This window comes from Salvelinus alpinus, chromosome 17 (genome assembly GCF_045679555.1).
Source record: "Salvelinus alpinus chromosome 17, SLU_Salpinus.1, whole genome shotgun sequence".
In the NCBI taxonomy this organism is placed as follows: domain Eukaryota; kingdom Metazoa; phylum Chordata; class Actinopteri; order Salmoniformes; family Salmonidae; genus Salvelinus; species Salvelinus alpinus.
The window spans coordinates 54738229-54757738 of NC_092102.1; the positions used below are offsets into that span (position 1 = coordinate 54738229).

General features: G+C 41.2%; 1 protein-coding gene across 1 annotated transcript in view; it reads left to right on the plus strand.

Moving 5' to 3' along the window:
- LOC139543173 (plasma membrane calcium-transporting ATPase 3-like) overlaps positions 1 to 19510 on the plus strand; it is a 153717-nt gene that overhangs the window by 107329 nt on the left and 26878 nt on the right. Inside the window, exons 16-21 of the mRNA XM_071349429.1 lie at positions 415 to 490; positions 591 to 749; positions 1064 to 1121; positions 1886 to 2007; positions 2089 to 2176; positions 11678 to 11784. Of these exons, the coding sequence (XP_071205530.1) occupies positions 415 to 490; positions 591 to 749; positions 1064 to 1121; positions 1886 to 2007; positions 2089 to 2176; positions 11678 to 11784 (610 nt within the window). The remainder of the gene's footprint in view (positions 1 to 414; positions 491 to 590; positions 750 to 1063; positions 1122 to 1885; positions 2008 to 2088; positions 2177 to 11677; positions 11785 to 19510) is intronic.

Below are 19510 nucleotides of genomic sequence, written 5' to 3' on the forward strand. Positions count from 1 at the left end.
TTCTTTGATGATGTCTGGATTCCTGCTCTTTTAGGCTAAAGGCAGATGGGGCTTGGGCCGATGTAATAGTGGGGGTTGGGCCTGTTGCTCTGCTCACGGCCTGGGCATATGTGCTGCTGTCATGTTGAGGTCTTTCTCTCTCCCTCTCTCATTCTCATTCTCTCTCTCTCTCTCATTCTCTCTCTCTCATGCTCTCTCTCTCTCTCTCTCTCATTCTCTCTCATTCTCTCTCTCTCATTCTCTCTCTCTCATTCTCTCTCTCTCTCTCTCTCTCTCTCTCTCTCTCTCTCTCTCTCTCTCTCGTTCTCTCTCTCATTCTCTCTCTCTCTCTCTGTCTCTCTCTCTCTATCTCTCTCTCATTCTCTCTCTCTCTCTCTCTCCTTCTCTCTCTCATTCTCTCTCTCTTTCACCCAGGTGTTCGTATATCATGGACGCTCATGGCGAGCCACGTCATTTCAGACCCAGAGACAGGGAGGAGATGGTGAAACAGGTGACAAACCACACACACACACACACACACACACACACACACACACACACACACACACACACTTGATATGAATGTTACCAAATGTATTGTGATGAAACAGGTGATAGAGCCGATGGCGTGTGAAGGGTTAAGGACGATCTGTATCGCATTCCGAGACCTTCCATCCAATCCCGAGCCAGACTGGGACAACGAGGAGGACATCGTTACTCAGCTGACCTGTCTCACTGTGGTGGGCATAGAGGACCCTGTACGACCTGAGGTAGGGTGTGTGTTATGGTACTGTAAGGTGCAGAGGGTTGTGAGTTGGCGCCCCCAGTCTAACCCTCCTGGTGGAATTATCACTCTCTCTTATGTCTGGATTTATGCTTGTTTGTGAGTTACCCTCCCTCACTCTCTCTCTCTCTCTATCCCTCTCTCTATCTCTCTCTCTCTCTCTTTCTATCCCTCTCTCTCTCTCACTCTATCTATCCCTCTCTCTCTATCCCTCTCTCTCTCTCTCTCTCTTTCTATTCCCCTCTCTCACTCTCTTTCCCTCTCTCTCACTCTATCTATCCCTCTCTCTTTCTCTCTCAGGTGCCTGATGCAATTCGTAAGTGTCAGAAAGCGGGCATCTGCGTAAGGATGGTCACAGGTTTGTAATGTGTTGTCACGCTATTATTTACGAACACAGCCAGCGCTTATTAGACAGGCTACTTTTTATTTGAGCCAGGTGCCTATTTCCTTAAACATCATAACATGTGGAAAAGACTAAACATCATAACAAATCCCACTGCAGATCAGACTTGAAACACTAGGCTGCCTATCATACACCTCTGATTTCCTGCTTCAGCAACATGGAGAGAGCTACCGTTGATGTTTTCTTTTTGTTGGCGCCATGGCAACGATGACAAAAATGAAACACAAATATTTTAATGCGCATGATTGTGGTAATATCAGAGCTGTGTCCATGGTAACCTCGTAAACAATACATTTAGACCGGGTGTTTATTTGAAACAGGCCGATGCATGGCTATTAAAACAGGCCTGGCTATTAAAACAGGCCTGGCTAAATGTTATGACCATGTTATAACCACCAGGAGACAACATCAACACAGCCAGGGCCATAGCAGCTAAATGTTACGAACATGTTATAACCACCAGGAGACAACATCAACACAGCCAGGGCCATAGCAGCTAAATGTTATGACCATGTTATAACCATCAGGAGACAACATCAACACAGCCAGGGCCATAGCAGCTAAATGTTATGACCATGTTATAACCACCAGGAGACAACATCAACACAGCCAGGGCCATAGCAGCTAAATGTTATTACCATGTTATAACCATCAGGAGACAACATCAACACAGCCAGGGCCATAGCAGCTAAATGTTATTACCATGTTATAACCATCAGGAGACAACATCAACACAGCCAGGGCAATAGCAGCTAAATGTGGCATCATCCATCCTGGAGAAGACTTCCTGTGTATCGACGGCAAGGAGTTCAACCGGCGAATTAGGAACGAGAAAGGAGAGGTGTGTATGTGGTTAGGGGCAGGTGTGTGTGTGTGCATGTGTCTGTGTGCTAACTCCTCCCCCTGTGTGTGTGATTGACAGGTAGAGCAGGAGCGGATCGACAAGGTCTGGCCTAAACTACGAGTCCTCGCTCGCTCCTCCCCCACCGACAAACATACGCTAGTCAAAGGTGAGTCACACACACACACACACACACACACACACACACACACACACACACACACACACACACACACACACACACACACACACACACACACACACACACACACACACACACACACACACACACACACACACACACACACACGCACACACACACCAGTGCCGTTCAAGACGAGGAAGGACCATTTGTTTTCATGAGCATGGCCTTATTTATATTACGGCATATTGTATGACTGTCATTCATATTCCATTCACCCAGCTCAATGTAACATCCATAGGTTTGGCCCTTACGTGATGATCAAATTTGCCCTTTACCCATTTAATGACGTTGTTAAAAACTACCCGACAAATGACAAAAAGGCAGATGCATAGGTTGAGATAGGTTGAGAGACAAAATGGAGGAATAATGGTGTTAGACAGTATCTCTGTTTCCATTAATGTCCTTGTAGATAATATCACTATCTGGTACCAATAGTCTGCTAGGGGGTGTTTCCATGTAACTATCTGGTACCAATAGTCTGCTAGGGGGTGTTTCCATGTAACTATCTGGTACCAATAGTCTGCTAGGGGGTGTTTCCATGTAACTATCTGGTACCAATAGTCTGCTAGGGGGTGTTTCCATGTAACTATCTGGTACCAATAGTCTGCTAGGGGGTGTTTCCATGTTACTATCTGGTACCAATAGTCTGCTAGGGGGTGTTTCCATGTAACTATCTGGTACCAATAGTCTGCTAGGGGGTGTTTCCATGTTACTATCTGGTACCAATAGTCTGATAGGGGGTGTTTCCATGTAACTATCTGGTACCAATAGTCTGCTAGGGGGTGTTTCCATCTAACTATCTGGTACCAATAGTCTGCTAGGGGGTGTTTCCATGTAACTATCTGGTACCAATAGTCTGCTAGGGGGTGTTTCCATGTTACTATCTGGTACCAATAGTCTGCTAGGGGGTGTTTCCATGTTACTATCTGGTACCAATAGTCTGCTAGGGGGTGTTTCCATGTTACTATCTGGTACCAATAGTCTGCTAGGGGGTGTTTCCATGTTACTATCTTGTACCAATAGTCTGCTAGGGGGTGTTTCCATGTAACTATCTGGTACCAATAGTCTGCTAGGGGGTGTTTCCATGTAACTATCTGGTACCAATAGTCTGCTAGGGGGTGTTTCCATGTAACTATCTGGTACCAATAGTCTGCTAGGGGGTGTTTCCATGTAACTATCTGGTACCAATAGTCTGCTAGGGGGTGTTTCCATCTAACTATCTGGTACCAATAGTCTGCTAGGGGGTGTTTCCATGTTACTATCTGGTACCAATAGTCTGCTAGGGGGTGTTTCCATGTAACTATCTGGTACCAATAGTCTGCTAGGGGGTGTTTCCATGTAACTATCTGGTACCAATAGTCTGCTAGGGGGTGTTTCCATGTAACTATCTGGTACCAATAGTCTGCTAGGGGGTGTTTCCATGTTACTATCTGGTACCAATAGTCTGCTAGGGGGTGTTTCCATGTCACTATCTGGTACCAATAGTCTGCTAGGGGGTGTTTCCATGTAACTATCTGGTACCAATAGTCTGCTAGGGGGTGTTTCCATGTAACTATCTGGTACCAATAGTCTGCTAGGGGGTGTTTCCATGTAACTATCTGGTACCAATAGTCTGCTAGGGGGTGTTTCCATGTTACTATCTGGTACCAATAGTCTGCTAGGGGGTGTTTCCATGTAACTATCTGGTACCAATAGTCTGCTAGGGGGTGTTTCCATGTTACTATCTGGTACCAATAGTCTGATAGGGGGTGTTTCCATGTAACTATCTGGTACCAATAGTCTGCTAGGGGGTGTTTCCATCTAACTATCTGGTACCAATAGTCTGCTAGGGGGTGTTTCCATGTAACTATCTGGTACCAATAGTCTGCTAGGGGGTGTTTCCATGTTACTATCTGGTACCAATAGTCTGCTAGGGGGTGTTTCCATGTTACTATCTGGTACCAATAGTCTGCTAGGGGGTGTTTCCATGTTACTATCTGGTACCAATAGTCTGCTAGGGGGTGTTTCCATGTTACTATCTTGTACCAATAGTCTGCTAGGGGGTGTTTCCATGTAACTATCTGGTACCAATAGTCTGCTAGGGGGTGTTTCCATGTAACTATCTGGTACCAATAGTCTGCTAGGGGGTGTTTCCATGTAACTATCTGGTACCAATAGTCTGCTAGGGGGTGTTTCCATGTAACTATCTGGTACCAATAGTCTGCTAGGGGGTGTTTCCATCTAACTATCTGGTACCAATAGTCTGCTAGGGGGTGTTTCCATGTTACTATCTGGTACCAATAGTCTGCTAGGGGGTGTTTCCATGTAACTATCTGGTACCAATAGTCTGCTAGGGGGTGTTTCCATGTTACTATCTGGTACCAATAGTCTGCTAGGGGGTGTTTCCATCTAACTATCTGGTACCAATAGTCTGCTAGGGGGTGTTTCCATGTTACTATCTGGTACCAATAGTCTGCTAGGGGGTGTTTCCATGTTACTATCTGGTACCAATAGTCTGCTAGGGGGTGTTTCCATGTTACTATCTGGTACCAATAGTCTGATAGGGGGTGTTTCCATGTAACTATCTGGTACCAATAGTCTGCTAGGGGGTGTTTCCATCTAACTATCTGGTACCAATAGTCTGCTAGGGGGTGTTTCCATGTTACTATCTGGTACCAATAGTCTGCTAGGGGGTGTTTCCATGTTACTATCTGGTACCAATAGTCTGCTAGGGGGTGTTTCCATGTAACTATCTGGTACCAATAGTCTGCTAGGGGGTGTTTCCATGTAACTATATGGTACCAATAGTCTGCTAGGGGGTGTTTCCATCTAACTATCTGGTACCAATAGTCTGCTAGGGGGTGTTTCCATGTTACTATCTGGTACCAATAGTCTGCTAGGGGGTGTTTCCATGTAACTATCTGGTACCAATAGTCTGCTAGGGGGTGTTTCCATGTCACTATCTGGTACCAATAGTCTGCTAGGGGGTGTTTCCATCTAACTATCTGGTACCAATAGTCTGCTAGGGGGTGTTTCCATGTTACTATCTGGTACCAATAGTCTGCTAGGGGGTGTTTCCATGTTACTATCTGGTACCAATAGTCTGCTAGGGGGTGTTTCCATGTTACTATCTGGTACCAATAGTCTGCTAGGGGGTGTTTCCATGTAACTATCTGGTACCAATAGTCTGCTAGGGGGTGTTTCCATGTAACTATCTGGTACCAATAGTCTGCTAGGGGGTGTTTCCATGTAACTATCTGGTACCAATAGTCTGCTAGGGGGTGTTTCCATGTTACTATCTGGTACCAATAGTCTGCTAGGGGGTGTTTCCATGTAACTATCTGGTACCAATAGTCTGCTAGGGGGTGTTTCCATGTAACTATCTGGTACCAATAGTCTGCTAGGGGGTGTTTCCATGTTACTATCTGGTACCAATAGTCTGCTAGGGGGTGTTTCCATGTAACTATCTGGTACCAATAGTCTGCTAGGGGGTGTTTCCATGTAACTATCTGGTACCAATAGTCTGCTAGGGGGTGTTTCCATGTTACTATCTGGTACCAATAGTCTGCTAGGGGGTGTTTCCATCTAACTATCTGGTACCAATAGTCTGCTAGGGTGTGTTTCCATGTTACTATCTGGTACCAATAGTCTGCTAGGGGGTGTTTCCATGTTACTATCTGGTACCAATAGTCTGCTAGGGGGTGTTTCCATGTTACTATCTGGTACCAATAGTCTGCTAGGGGGTGTTTCCATGTTACTATCTGGTACCAATAGTCTGCTAGGGGGTGTTTCCATGTTACTATCTGGTACCAATAGTCTGATAGGGGGTGTTTCCATGTAACTATCTGGTACCAATAGTCTGCTAGGGGGTGTTTCCATCTAACTATCTGGTACCAATAGTCTGCTAGGGGGTGTTTCCATGTTACTATCTGGTACCAATAGTCTGCTAGGGGGTGTTTCCATGTTACTATCTGGTACCAATAGTCTGCTAGGGGGTGTTTCCATGTTACTATCTGGTACCAATAGTCTGCTAGGGGGTGTTTCCATGTTACTATCTGGTACCAATAGTCTGCTAGGGGGTGTTTCCATGTCACTATCTGGTACCAATAGTCTGCTAGGGGGTGTTTCCATGTAACTATCTGGTACCAATAGTCTGCTAGGGGGTGTTTCCATGTCACTATCTGGTACCAATAGTCTGCTAGGGGGTGTTTCCATCTAACTATCTGGTACCAATAGTCTGCTAGGGGGTGTTTCCATGTAACTATCTGGTACCAATAGTCTGCTAGGGGGTGTTTCCATGTTACTATCTGGTACCAATAGTCTGCTAGGGGGTGTTTCCATGTTACTATCTGGTACCAATAGTCTGCTAGGGGGTGTTTCCATATTACTATCTGGTACCAATAGTCTGCTAGGGGGTGTTTCCATGTAACTATCTGGTACCAATAGTCTGCTAGGGGGTGTTTCCATGTTACTATCTGGTACCAATAGTCTGCTAGGGGGTGTTTCCATGTAACTATCTGGTACCAATAGTCTGCTAGGGGGTGTTTCCATGTAACTATCTGGTACCAATAGTCTGCTAGGGGGTGTTTCCATCTAACTATCTGGTACCAATAGTCTGCTAGGGGGTGTTTCCATGTAACTATCTGGTACCAATAGTCTGCTAGGGGGTGTTTCCATGTTACTATCTGGTACCAATAGTCTGATAGGGGGTGTTTCCATGTAAATATCTGGTACCAATAGTCTGCTAGGGGGTGTTTCCATCTAACTATCTGGTACCAATAGTCTGCTAGGGGGTGTTTCCATGTTACTATCTGGTACCAATAGTCTGCTAGGGGGTGTTTCCATGTTACTATCTGGTACCAATAGTCTGCTAGGGGGTGTTTCCATGTAACTATCTGGTACCAATAGTCTGCTAGGGGGTGTTTCCATGTAACTATATGGTACCAATAGTCTGCTAGGGGGTGTTTCCATCTAACTATCTGGTACCAATAGTCTGCTAGGGGGTGTTTCCATGTTACTATCTGGTACCAATAGTCTGCTAGGGGGTGTTTCCATGTAACTATCTGGTACCAATAGTCTGCTAGGGGGTGTTTCCATGTCACTATCTGGTACCAATAGTCTGCTAGGGGGTGTTTCCATCTAACTATCTGGTACCAATAGTCTGCTAGGGGGTGTTTCCATGTTACTATCTGGTACCAATAGTCTGCTAGGGGGTGTTTCCATGATACTATCTGGTACCAATAGTCTGCTAGGGGGTGTTTCCATGTTACTATCTGGTACCAATAGTCTGCTAGGGGGTGTTTCCATGTAACTATCTGGTACCAATAGTCTGCTAGGGGGTGTTTCCATGTAACTATCTGGTACCAATAGTCTGCTAGGGGGTGTTTCCATGTAACTATCTGGTACCAATAGTCTGCTAGGGGGTGTTTCCATGTAACTATCTGGTACCAATAGTCTGCTAGGGGGTGTTTCCATGTAACTATCTGGTACCAATAGTCTGCTAGGGGGTGTTTCCATGTTACTATCTGGTACCAATAGTCTGCTAGGGGGTGTTTCCATGTAACTATCTGGTACCAATAGTCTGCTAGGGGGTGTTTCCATGTAACTATCTGGTACCAATAGTCTGCTAGGGGGTGTTTCCATGTTACTATCTGGTACCAATAGTCTGCTAGGGGGTGTTTCCATGTTACTATCTGGTACCAATAGTCTGCTAGGGGGTGTTTCCATGTAACTATCTGGTACCAATAGTCTGCTAGGGGGTGTTTCCATGTAACTATCTGGTACCAATAGTCTGCTAGGGGGTGTTTCCATGTTACTATCTGGTACCAATAGTCTGCTAGGGGGTGTTTCCATGTTACTATCTGGTACCAATAGTCTGCTAGGGGGTGTTTCCATGTAACTATCTGGTACCAATAGTCTGCTAGGGGGTGTTTCCATGTAACTATCTGGTACCAATAGTCTGCTAGGGGGTGTTTCCATGTAACTATCTGGTACCAATAGTCTGCTAGGGGGTGTTTCCATGTTACTATCTGGTACCAATAGTCTGATAGGGGGTGTTTCCATGTAACTATCTGGTACCAATAGTCTGCTAGGGGGTGTTTCCATGTAACTATCTGGTACCAATAGTCTGCTAGGGGGTGTTTCCATGTTACTATCTGGTACCAATAGTCTGCTAGGGGGTGTTTCCATGTTACTATCTGGTACCAATAGTCTGCTAGGGGGTGTTTCCATGTTACTATCTGGTACCAATAGTCTGCTAGGGGGTGTTTCCATGTAATTATCTGGTGTCGATAAATACAGCTGGACATAATTTCCTCACACCAATTTTTAATATAAATGCAGTGGTTGAAGTATTTTCCCATTTAGACAAATTAATAAATTGGTTACAGCCTGTATGCCCTCACACCTATCTGTTTCATGTCTCAGGTAGCCTGTGAAAGTCAGCATTGATAGAATGCAATAATTGACTAATATTTCATATTCATATTCTAATAATTCTCAACACATCGCCGCGGGGTCCGTGCCACGGTGAAACGTCCACTCCTGTAGATCTGATATAATTGGATGGGGAAACTTGCACTCCTGTAGATCTGATATAATTGGATGGGGAAACTTGCACTCCTGTAGATCTGATATAATTGGATGGGGAAACTTGCACTCCTGTAGATCTGATTTAATTGGATGGGGAAACTTGCACTCCTGGAGATCTGATATAATTGGATGGTGAAACTTGCACTCCTGTAGATCTGATATAATTGGATGGGGAAACTTGGACTCCTGTAGATCTGATATAATTAGATGGGGAAACTTGCACTCCTGTAGATCTGATATAATTGGATGGGGAAACTTGCACTCCTGTAGATCTGATATAATTGGATGGTGAAACGTACACTCCTGTAGATCTACTATAATTGGATGGGGAAACTTGCCAACCAACCAGAAAAACAAGGCGAAGGCATTCAGGCATTGTTGGAAGTCAGGGCAATATTGTTTAAACTATTAAAAAATTAATGGTTTTGCAAGCAGTAGATATTTCGAATTAAATGTGGAGTGGAACATATGTGATGACAGTATTCGACATTCTTAATTTATTCTAAAAACATCACATAAAAACATCACATCACAAAATACAAATACCCTGTCCAACAGATCATTTGATTGTCCATCTTTAGAACATGTATCCTACTGTTTACCAACAGATCATTATGTTGTCCATCTTTATAACGTATCCTACTGTATACCAACAGATCATTATGTTGTCCATCTTTATAACGTATCCTACTGTTTACCAACAGATCATTATGTTGTCCATCTTTATAACGTATCCTACTGTTTACCAACAGATCATTATGTTGTCCATCTTTATAACGTATCCTACTGTTTACCAACAGATCATTATGTTGTCCATCTTTATAACGTATCCTACTGTTTACCAACAGATCATTATGTTGTCCATCTTTAAAACGTATCCTACTGTTTACCAACAGATCATTATGTTGTCCATCTTTATAACGTATCCTACTGTTTACCAGCAGATCATTATGTTGTCCATCTTTATAACGTATCCTACTGTTTACCAACAGATCATTATGTTGTCCATCTTTATAACGTATCCTACTGTATACCAACAGATCATTATGTTGTCCATCTTTATAACGTATCCTACTGTTTACCAACAGATCATTATGTTGTCCATCTTTATAACGTATCCTACTGTTTACCAACAGATCATTATGTTGTCCATCTTTATAACGTATCCTACTGTTTACCAACAGATCATTATGTTGTCCATCTTTAAAACGTATCCTACTGTTTACCAACAGATCATTATGTTGTCCATCTTTATAACGTATCCTACTGTTTACCAACAGATCATTATGTTGTCCATCTTTATAACGTATCCTACTGTTTACCAGCAGATCATTATGTTGTCCATCTTTATAACGTATCCTACTGTTTACCAACAGATCATTATGTTGTCCATCTTTATAACGTATCCTACTGTTTACCAACAGATCATTATGTTGTCCATCTTTATAACGTATCCTACTGTTTACCAACAGATCATTATGTTGTCCATCTTTATAACGTATCCTACTGTTTACCAACAGATCATTATGTTGTCCATCTTTATAACGTATCCTACTGTTTACCAACAGATCATTATGTTGTCCATCTTTATAACGTATCCTACTGTTTACCAACAGATCATTATGTTGTCCATCTTTATAACGTATCCTACTGTTTACCAACAGATCATTATGTTGTCCATCTTTATAACGTATCCTACTGTTTACCAACAGATCATTATGTTGTCCATCTTTATAACGTATCCTACTGTTTACCAACAGATCATTATGTTGTCCATCTTTATAACGTATCCTACTGTTTACCAACAGATCATTATGTTGTCCATCTTTATAACGTATCCTACTGTTTACCAACAGATCATTATGTTGTCCATCTTTATAACGTATCCTACTGTTTACCAACAGATCATTATGTTGTCCATCTTTATAACGTATCCTACTGTTTACCAACAGATCATTATGTTGTCCATCTTTATAACGTATCCTACTGTTTACCAACAGATCATTATGTTGTCCATCTTTATAACGTATCCTACTGTTTACCAACAGATCATTATGTTGTCCATCTTTATAACGTATCCTACTGTTTACCAACAGATCATTATGTTGTCCATCTTTAAAACGTATCCTACTGTTTACCAACAGATCATTATGTTGTCCATCTTTATAACGTATCCTACTGTTTACCAACAGATCATTATGTTGTCCATCTTTAAAACGTATCCTACTGTTTACCAACAGATCATTATGTTGTCCATCTTTAAAACGTATCCTACTGTTTACCAACAGATCATTATGTTGTCCATCTTTATAACGTATCCTACTGTTTACCAACAGATCATTATGTTGTCCATCTTTATAACGTATCCTACTGTTTACCAACAGATCATTATGTTGTCCATCTTTATAACGTATCCTACTGTTTACCAACAGATCATTATGTTGTCCATCTTTATAACGTATCCTACTGTTTACCAACAGATCATTATGTTGTCCATCTTTATAACGTATCCTACTGTTTACCAACAGATCATTATGTTGTCCATCTTTATAACGTATCCTACTGTTTACCAACAGATCATTATGTTGTCCATCTTTATAACGTATCCTACTGTTTACCAACAGATCATTATGTTGTCCATCTTTATAACGTATCCTACTGTATACCAACAGATCATTATGTTGTCCATCTTTATAACGTATCCTACTGTATACCAACAGATCATTATGTTGTCCATCTTTATAACGTATCCTACTGTTTACCAACAGATCATTATGTTGTCCGTCTTTAAAACGTATCCTACTGTTTACCAACAGATCATTTTGTTGTCCATCTTGAGAACATGTGTCCTACTGTTTACCAACAGATCATTACTGTATATCAATGTGTGTTCAGGCATCATGGACAGCACTGTGTTGGAGCTGAGGCAGGTTGTCGCGGTAACCGGAGACGGGACAAATGACGGGCCGGCACTGAAGAAGGCCGACGTGGGCTTTGCCATGGTAACGCCCTGCTCAAAGTGTTATGGGTTGTCACTGCTGAGACACTGTAATATTTTGAATGGGAAACACGAGCTTGTATTAAAGATGGGGTCCCATTTATTGGCACCACCAGCACTTTACAATGTGCAATGGAGCAGAATTATATGTTTGCTCATTTTAAAACTGGTTGAATGGCTATTTTCACCCTGTTGGCACCAACAATTTACTACAGATTAGATACATTACACAGTAAACAAGATATCTTTCCTCCAACCAAAATCATTTGAATTTTGAATAATTTAGTCCAGACCATTTTTGACTTTGAAATGAAAAATGTCAGTGTTGATAAATGTTTTGGGGTCCTGTCCAGTTGTAAATCAGATATATCTGTGTACTTGTGAAGTTCTTTCAATTTTAGAAGAAATAGTGACTTGTGCAAAGAGGCCAATATATTTGAACTCACCTGTACATAATTTGCGTAAACTCTTCATGTCTCTCTCTCCTACTCTCTCTCTCACTCTCTCTCTATCTCCTACTCTCTCTCTCTCAATTTAATTCAAGGGGCTTTATTGTCATGGCAAACTATTGTTAACATTGCCAAAGCAAGAGAAGTATATAATAAACAAAAGTGAAATAAACAATAAAAAGTGAACTGTAAATATTATACTCACACAAGATCTGAAATAATAGAGACATTACAAATGTCATATATAGTGTTGTAACGATGTGCAAATAGTTAAAGTACAAAAGGGAAACTAAATAAACATAAATATGGGTTGTATTTACAATGGTGTTTGTTCTTCACTGGTTGCCCTTTTCTTGTGGCAACAGGTCACAAATCTTGCTGCTGTGATGACACACTGTGGTATTTCACCCAGTAGATATGGGAGTTTATCAAAACTGGATTTGTTTTTGAAATCTTTGTGGATCTGTGTAATCTGAGGGAAATATGTGTCTCTAATATGGTCATACATGTGTCTCTCTCTCTCTCTTTCTTCATATTTCTCTCTGTTTACCCCATCCATACCTCTTCTCTCTCCAGGATATAGACGGTATTAAACCATACCTCTTCTCTCTCCAGGATATAGACGGTATTAAACCATACCTCTTCTCTCTGCAGGATATAGACGGTATTAAACCATACCTCTTCTCTCTCCAGGATATAGATGGTATTAAACCATACCTCTTCTCTCTCCAGGTTATAGATGGTATTAAACCATACCTCTTCTCTCTCCAGGATATAGATGGTATTAAACCATACCTCTTCTCTCTCCAGGATATAGATGGTATTAAACCATACCTCTTCTCTCTCCAGGATATAGATGGTATTAAACCATACCTCTTCTCTCTCCAGGATATAGATGGTATTAAACCATACCTCTTCTCTCTCCAGGATATAGACGGTATTAAACCATACCTCTTCTCTCTCCAGGATATAGATGGTATTAAACCATACCTCTTCTCTCTCCAGGATATAGATGGTATTAAACCATACCTCTTCTCTCTCCAGGATATAGATGGTATTAAACCATACCTCTTCTCTCTCCAGGATATAGATGGTATTAAACCATACCTCTTCTCTCTCCAGGATATAGATGGTATTAAACCATACCTCTTCTCTCTCCAGGATATAGATGGTATTAAACCATACCTCTTCTCTCTCCAGGATATAGATGGTATTAAACCATACCTCTTCTCTCTCCAGGATATAGATGGTATTAAACCATACCTCTTCTCTCTCCAGGATATAGACGGTATTAAACCATACCTCTTCTCTCTCCAGGATATAGACGGTATTAAACCATACCTCTTCTCTCTCCAGGATATAGACGGTATTAAACCATACCTCTTCTCTCTCCAGGATATAGACGGTATTAAACCATACCTCTTCTCTCTCCAGGATATAGACGGTATTAAACCATACCTCTTCTCTCTCCAGGATATAGATGGTATTAAACCATACCTCTTCTCTCTCCAGGATATAGACGGTATTAAACCATACCTCTTCTCTCTCCAGGATATAGATGGTATTAAACCATACCTCTTCTCTCTCCAGGATATAGATGGTATTAAACCATACCTCTTCTCTCTCCAGGATATAGACGGTATTAAACCATACCTCTTCTCTCTCCAGGATATAGATGGTATTAAACCATACCTCTTCTCTCTCCAGGATATAGATGGTATTAAACCATACCTCTTCTCTCTCCAGGATATAGATGGTATTAAACCATACCTCTTCTCTCTCCAGGATATAGATGGTATTAAACCATACCTCTTCTCTCTCCAGGATATAGATGGTATTAAACCATACCTCTTCTCTCTCTCCAGGATATAGATGGTATTAAACCATACCTCTTCTCTCTCCAGGATATAGACGGTATTAAACCATACCTCTTCTCTCTCCAGGATATAGACGGTATTAAACCATACCTCTTCTCTCTCCAGGATATAGACGGTATTAAACCATACCTCTTCTCTCTCCAGGATATAGATGGTATTAAACCATACCTCTTCTCTCTCCAGGATATAGATGGTATTAAACCATACCTCTTCTCTCTCCAGGATATAGACGGTATTAAACCATACCTCTTCTCTCTCCAGGATATAGATGGTATTAAACCATACCTCTTCTCTCTCCAGGATATAGATGGTATTAAACCATACCTCTTCTCTCTCCAGGATATAGATGGTATTAAACCATACCTCTTCTCTCTCCAGGATATAGATGGTATTAAACCATACCTCTTCTCTCTCCAGGATATAGATGGTATTAAACCATACCTCTTCTCTCTCCAGGATATAGATGGTATTAAACCATACCTCTTCTCTCTCCAGGATATAGATGGTATTAAACCATACCTCTTCTCTCTCCAGGATATAGATGGTATTAAACCATACCTCTTCTCTCTCCAGGATATAGACGGTATTAAACCATACCTCTTCTCTCTCCAGGATATAGACGGTATTAAACCATACCTCTTCTCTCTCCAGGATATAGACGGTATTAAACCATACCTCTTCTCTCTCCAGGATATAGACGGTATTAAACCATACCTCTTCTCTCTCCAGGATATAGACGGTATTAAACCATACCTCTTCTCTCTCCAGGATATAGATGGTATTAAACCATACCTCTTCTCTCTCCAGGATATAGACGGTATTAAACCATACCTCTTCTCTCTCCAGGATATAGATGGTATTAAACCATACCTCTTCTCTCTCCAGGATATAGATGGTATTAAACCATACCTCTTCTCTCTCCAGGATATAGACGGTATTAAACCATACCTCTTCTCTCTCCAGGATATAGATGGTATTAAACCATACCTCTTCTCTCTCCAGGATATAGATGGTATTAAACCATACCTCTTCTCTCTCCAGGATATAGATGGTATTAAACCATACCTCTTCTCTCTCCAGGATATAGATGGTATTAAACCATACCTCTTCTCTCTCCAGGATATAGATGGTATTAAACCATACCTCTTCTCTCTCCAGGATATAGATGGTATTAAACCATACCTCTTCTCTCTCCAGGATATAGATGGTATTAAACCATACCTCTTCTCTCTCCAGGATATAGATGGTATTAAACCATACCTCTTCTCTCTCCAGGATATAGACGGTATTAAACCATACCTCTTCTCTCTCCAGGATATAGACGGTATTAAACCATACCTCTTCTCTCTCCAGGATATAGACGGTATTAAACCATACCTCTTCTCTCTCCAGGATATAGACGGTATTAAACCATACCTCTTCTCTCTCCAGGATATAGACGATATTAAACCATACCTCTTCTCTCTCCAGGATATAGATGGTATTAAACCATACCTCTTCTCTCTCTGCAGGGTATAGATGGTATTAAACCATACCTCTTCTCTCTCCAGGATATAGACGGTATTAAACCATACCTCTTCTCTCTCCAGGATATAGACGGTATTAAACCATACCTCTTCTCTCTCCAGGATATAGATGGTATTAAACCATACCTCTTCTCTCTCCATGATATAGACGGTTTTAAACCATACCTCTTCTCTCTCCAGGATATAGATGGTATTAAACCATACCTCTTCTCTCTCCAGGATATAGATGGTATTAAACCATACCTCTTCTCTCTCCAGGATATAGATGGTATTAAACCATACCTCTTCTCTCTCCAGGATATAGATGGTATTAAACCATACCTCTTCTCTCTCCAGGATATAGATGGTATTAAACCATACCTCTTCTCTCTCTGCAGGGTATAGATGGTATTAAACCATACCTCTTCTCTCTCCAGGATATAGACGGTATTAAACCATACCTCTTCTCTCTCCAGGATATAGACGGTATTAAACCATACCTCTTCTCTCTCTCCAGGATATAGATGGTATTAAACCATACCTCTTCTCTCTGCAGGATATAGATGGTATTAAACCATACCTCTTCTCTCTCCAGGATATAGATGGTATTAAACCATACCTCTTCTCTCTCCAGGATATAGACGGTATTAAACCATACCTCTTCTCTCTCCAGGATATAGACGGTATTAAACAATACCTCTTCTCTCTCCAGGATATAGACGGTATTAAACCATACCTCTTCTCTCTCCAGGATATAGACGGTATTAAACCATACCTCTTCTCTCTCTCCAGGATATAGATGGTATTAAACCATACCTCTTCTCTCTCCAGGATATAGATGGTATTAAACCATACCTCTTCTCTCTCCAGGATATAGACGGTATTAAACCATACCTCTTCTCTCTCCAGGATATAGACGGTATAAAACCATACCTCTTCTCTCTCCAGGATATAGATGGTATTAAACCATACCTCTTCTCTCTCCCGGATATAGACGGTATTAAACCATACCTCTTCTCTCTCTGCAGGATATAGACGGTATTAAACCATACCTCTTCTCTCTGCAGGATATAGACGGTATTAAACCATACCTCTTCTCTCTCCAGGATATAGATGGTATTAAACCATACCTCTTCTCTCTCCAGGATATAGATGGTATTAAACCATACCTCTTCTCTCTGCAGGATATAGACGGTATTGAACAATACCTCTTCTCTCTCCAGGTTATAGATGGTATTAAACCATACCTCTTCTCTCTCCAGGATATAGATGGTATTAAACCATACCTCTTCTCTCTCCAGGATATAGATGGTATTAAACCATACCTCTTCTCTCTCCAGGATATAGATGGTATTAAACCATACCTCTTCTCTCTCCAGGATATAGATGGTATTAAACCATACCTCTTCTCTCTCCAGGATATAGACGGTATTAAACCATACCTCTTCTCTCTCCAGGATATAGATGGTATTAAACCATACCTCTTCTCTCTCCAGGATATAGATGGTATTAAACCATACCTCTTCTCTCTCCAGGATATAGATGGTATTAAACCATACCTCTTCTCTCTCCAGGATATAGATGGTATTAAACCATACCTCTTCTCTCTCCAGGATATAGATGGTATTAAACCATACCTCTTCTCTCTCCAGGATATAGATGGTATTAAACCATACCTCTTCTCTCTCCAGGATATAGATGGTATTAAACCATACCTCTTCTCTCTGCAGGATATAGATGGTATTAAACCATACCTCTTCTCTCTCCAGGATATAGATGGTATTAAACCCTACCTCTTCTCTCTCCAGGATATAGATGGTATTAAACCATACCTCTTCTCTCTCCAGGATATAGATGGTATTAAACCATACCTCTTCTCTCTCCAGGATATAGATGGTATTAAACCATACCTCTTCTCTCTCCAGGATATAGACGGTATTAAACCATACCTCTTCTCTCTCCAGGATATAGACGGTATTAAACCATACCTCTTCTCTCTCCAGGATATAGATGGTATTAAACCATACCTCTTCTCTCTCCATGATATAGACGGTTTTAAACCATACCTCTTCTCTCTCCAGGATATAGATGGTATTAAACCATACCTCTTCTCTCTCCAGGATATAGATGGTATTAAACCATACCTCTTCTCTCTCCAGGATATAGATGGTATTAAACCATACCTCTTCTCTCTCCAGGATATAGATGGTATTAAACCATACCTCTTCTCTCTCCAGGATATAGATGGTATTAAACCATACCTCTTCTCTCTCTGCAGGGTATAGATGGTATTAAACCATACCTCTTCTCTCTCCAGGATATAGACGGTATTAAACCATACCTCTTCTCTCTCCAGGATATAGACGGTATTAAACCATACCTCTTCTCTCTCTCCAGGATATAGATGGTATTAAACCATACCTCTTCTCTCTGCAGGATATAGATGGTATTAAACCATACCTCTTCTCTCTCCAGGATATAGATGGTATTAAACCATACCTCTTCTCTCTCCAGGATATAGACGGTATTAAACCATACCTCTTCTCTCTCCAGGATATAGACGGTATTAAACCATACCTCTTCTCTCTCCAGGATATAGACGGTATTAAACCATACCTCTTCTCTCTGCAGGATATAGATGGTATTAAACCATACCTCTTCTCTCTCCAGGATATAGATGGTATTAAACCATACCTCTTCTCTCTCTCCAGGATATAGATGGTATTAAACCATACCTCTTCTCTCTCCAGGATATAGACGGTATTAAACCATACCTCTTCTCTCTCCAGGATATAGACGGTATTAAACCATACCTCTTCTCTCTCCAGGATATAGACGGTATAAAACCATACCTCTTCTCTCTCCAGGATATAGATGGTATTAAACCATACCTCTTCTCTCTCCCGGATATAGATGGTATTAAACCATACCTCTTCTCTCTCTGCAGGATATAGACGGTATTAAACCATACCTCTTCTCTCTGCAGGATATAGACGGTATTAAACCATACCTCTTCTCTCTCCAGGATATAGATGGTATTAAACCATACCTCTTCTCTCTCCAGGATATAGATGGTATTAAACCATACCTCTTCTCTCTGCAGGATATAGACGGTATTGAACAATACCTCTTCTCTCTCCAGGTTATAGATGGTATTAAACCATACCTCTTCTCTCTCCAGGATATAGATGGTATTAAACCATACCTCTTCTCTCTCCAGGATATAGATGGTATTAAACCATACCTCTTCTCTCTCCAGGATATAGATGGTATTAAACCATACCTCTTCTCTCTCCAGGATATAGATGGTATTAAACCATACCTCTTCTCTCTCCAGGATATAGACGGTATTAAACCATACCTCTTCTCTCTCCAGGATATAGATGGTATTAAACCATACCTCTTCTCTCTCCAGGATATAGATGGTATTAAACCATACCTCTTCTCTCTCCAGGATATAGATGGTATTAAACCATACCTCTTCTCTCTCCAGGATATAGATGGTATTAAACCATACCTCTTCTCTCTCCAGGATATAGACGGTATTAAACCATACCTCTTCTCTCTCCAGGATATAGATGGTATTAAACCATACCTCTTCTCTCTCTGCAGGGTATAGATGGTATTAAACCATACCTCTTCTCTCTCCAGGATATAGACGGTATTAAACCATACCTCTTCTCTCTCCAGGATATAGACGGTATAAAACCATACCTCTTCTCTCTCCAGGATATAGATGGTATTAAACCATACCTCTTCTCTCTCCCGGATATAGACGGTATTAAACCATACCTCTTCTCTCTCTGCAGGATATAGACGGTATTAAACCATACCTCTTCTCTCTGCAGGATATAGACGGTATTAAACCATACCTCTTCTCTCTCCAGGATATAGATGGT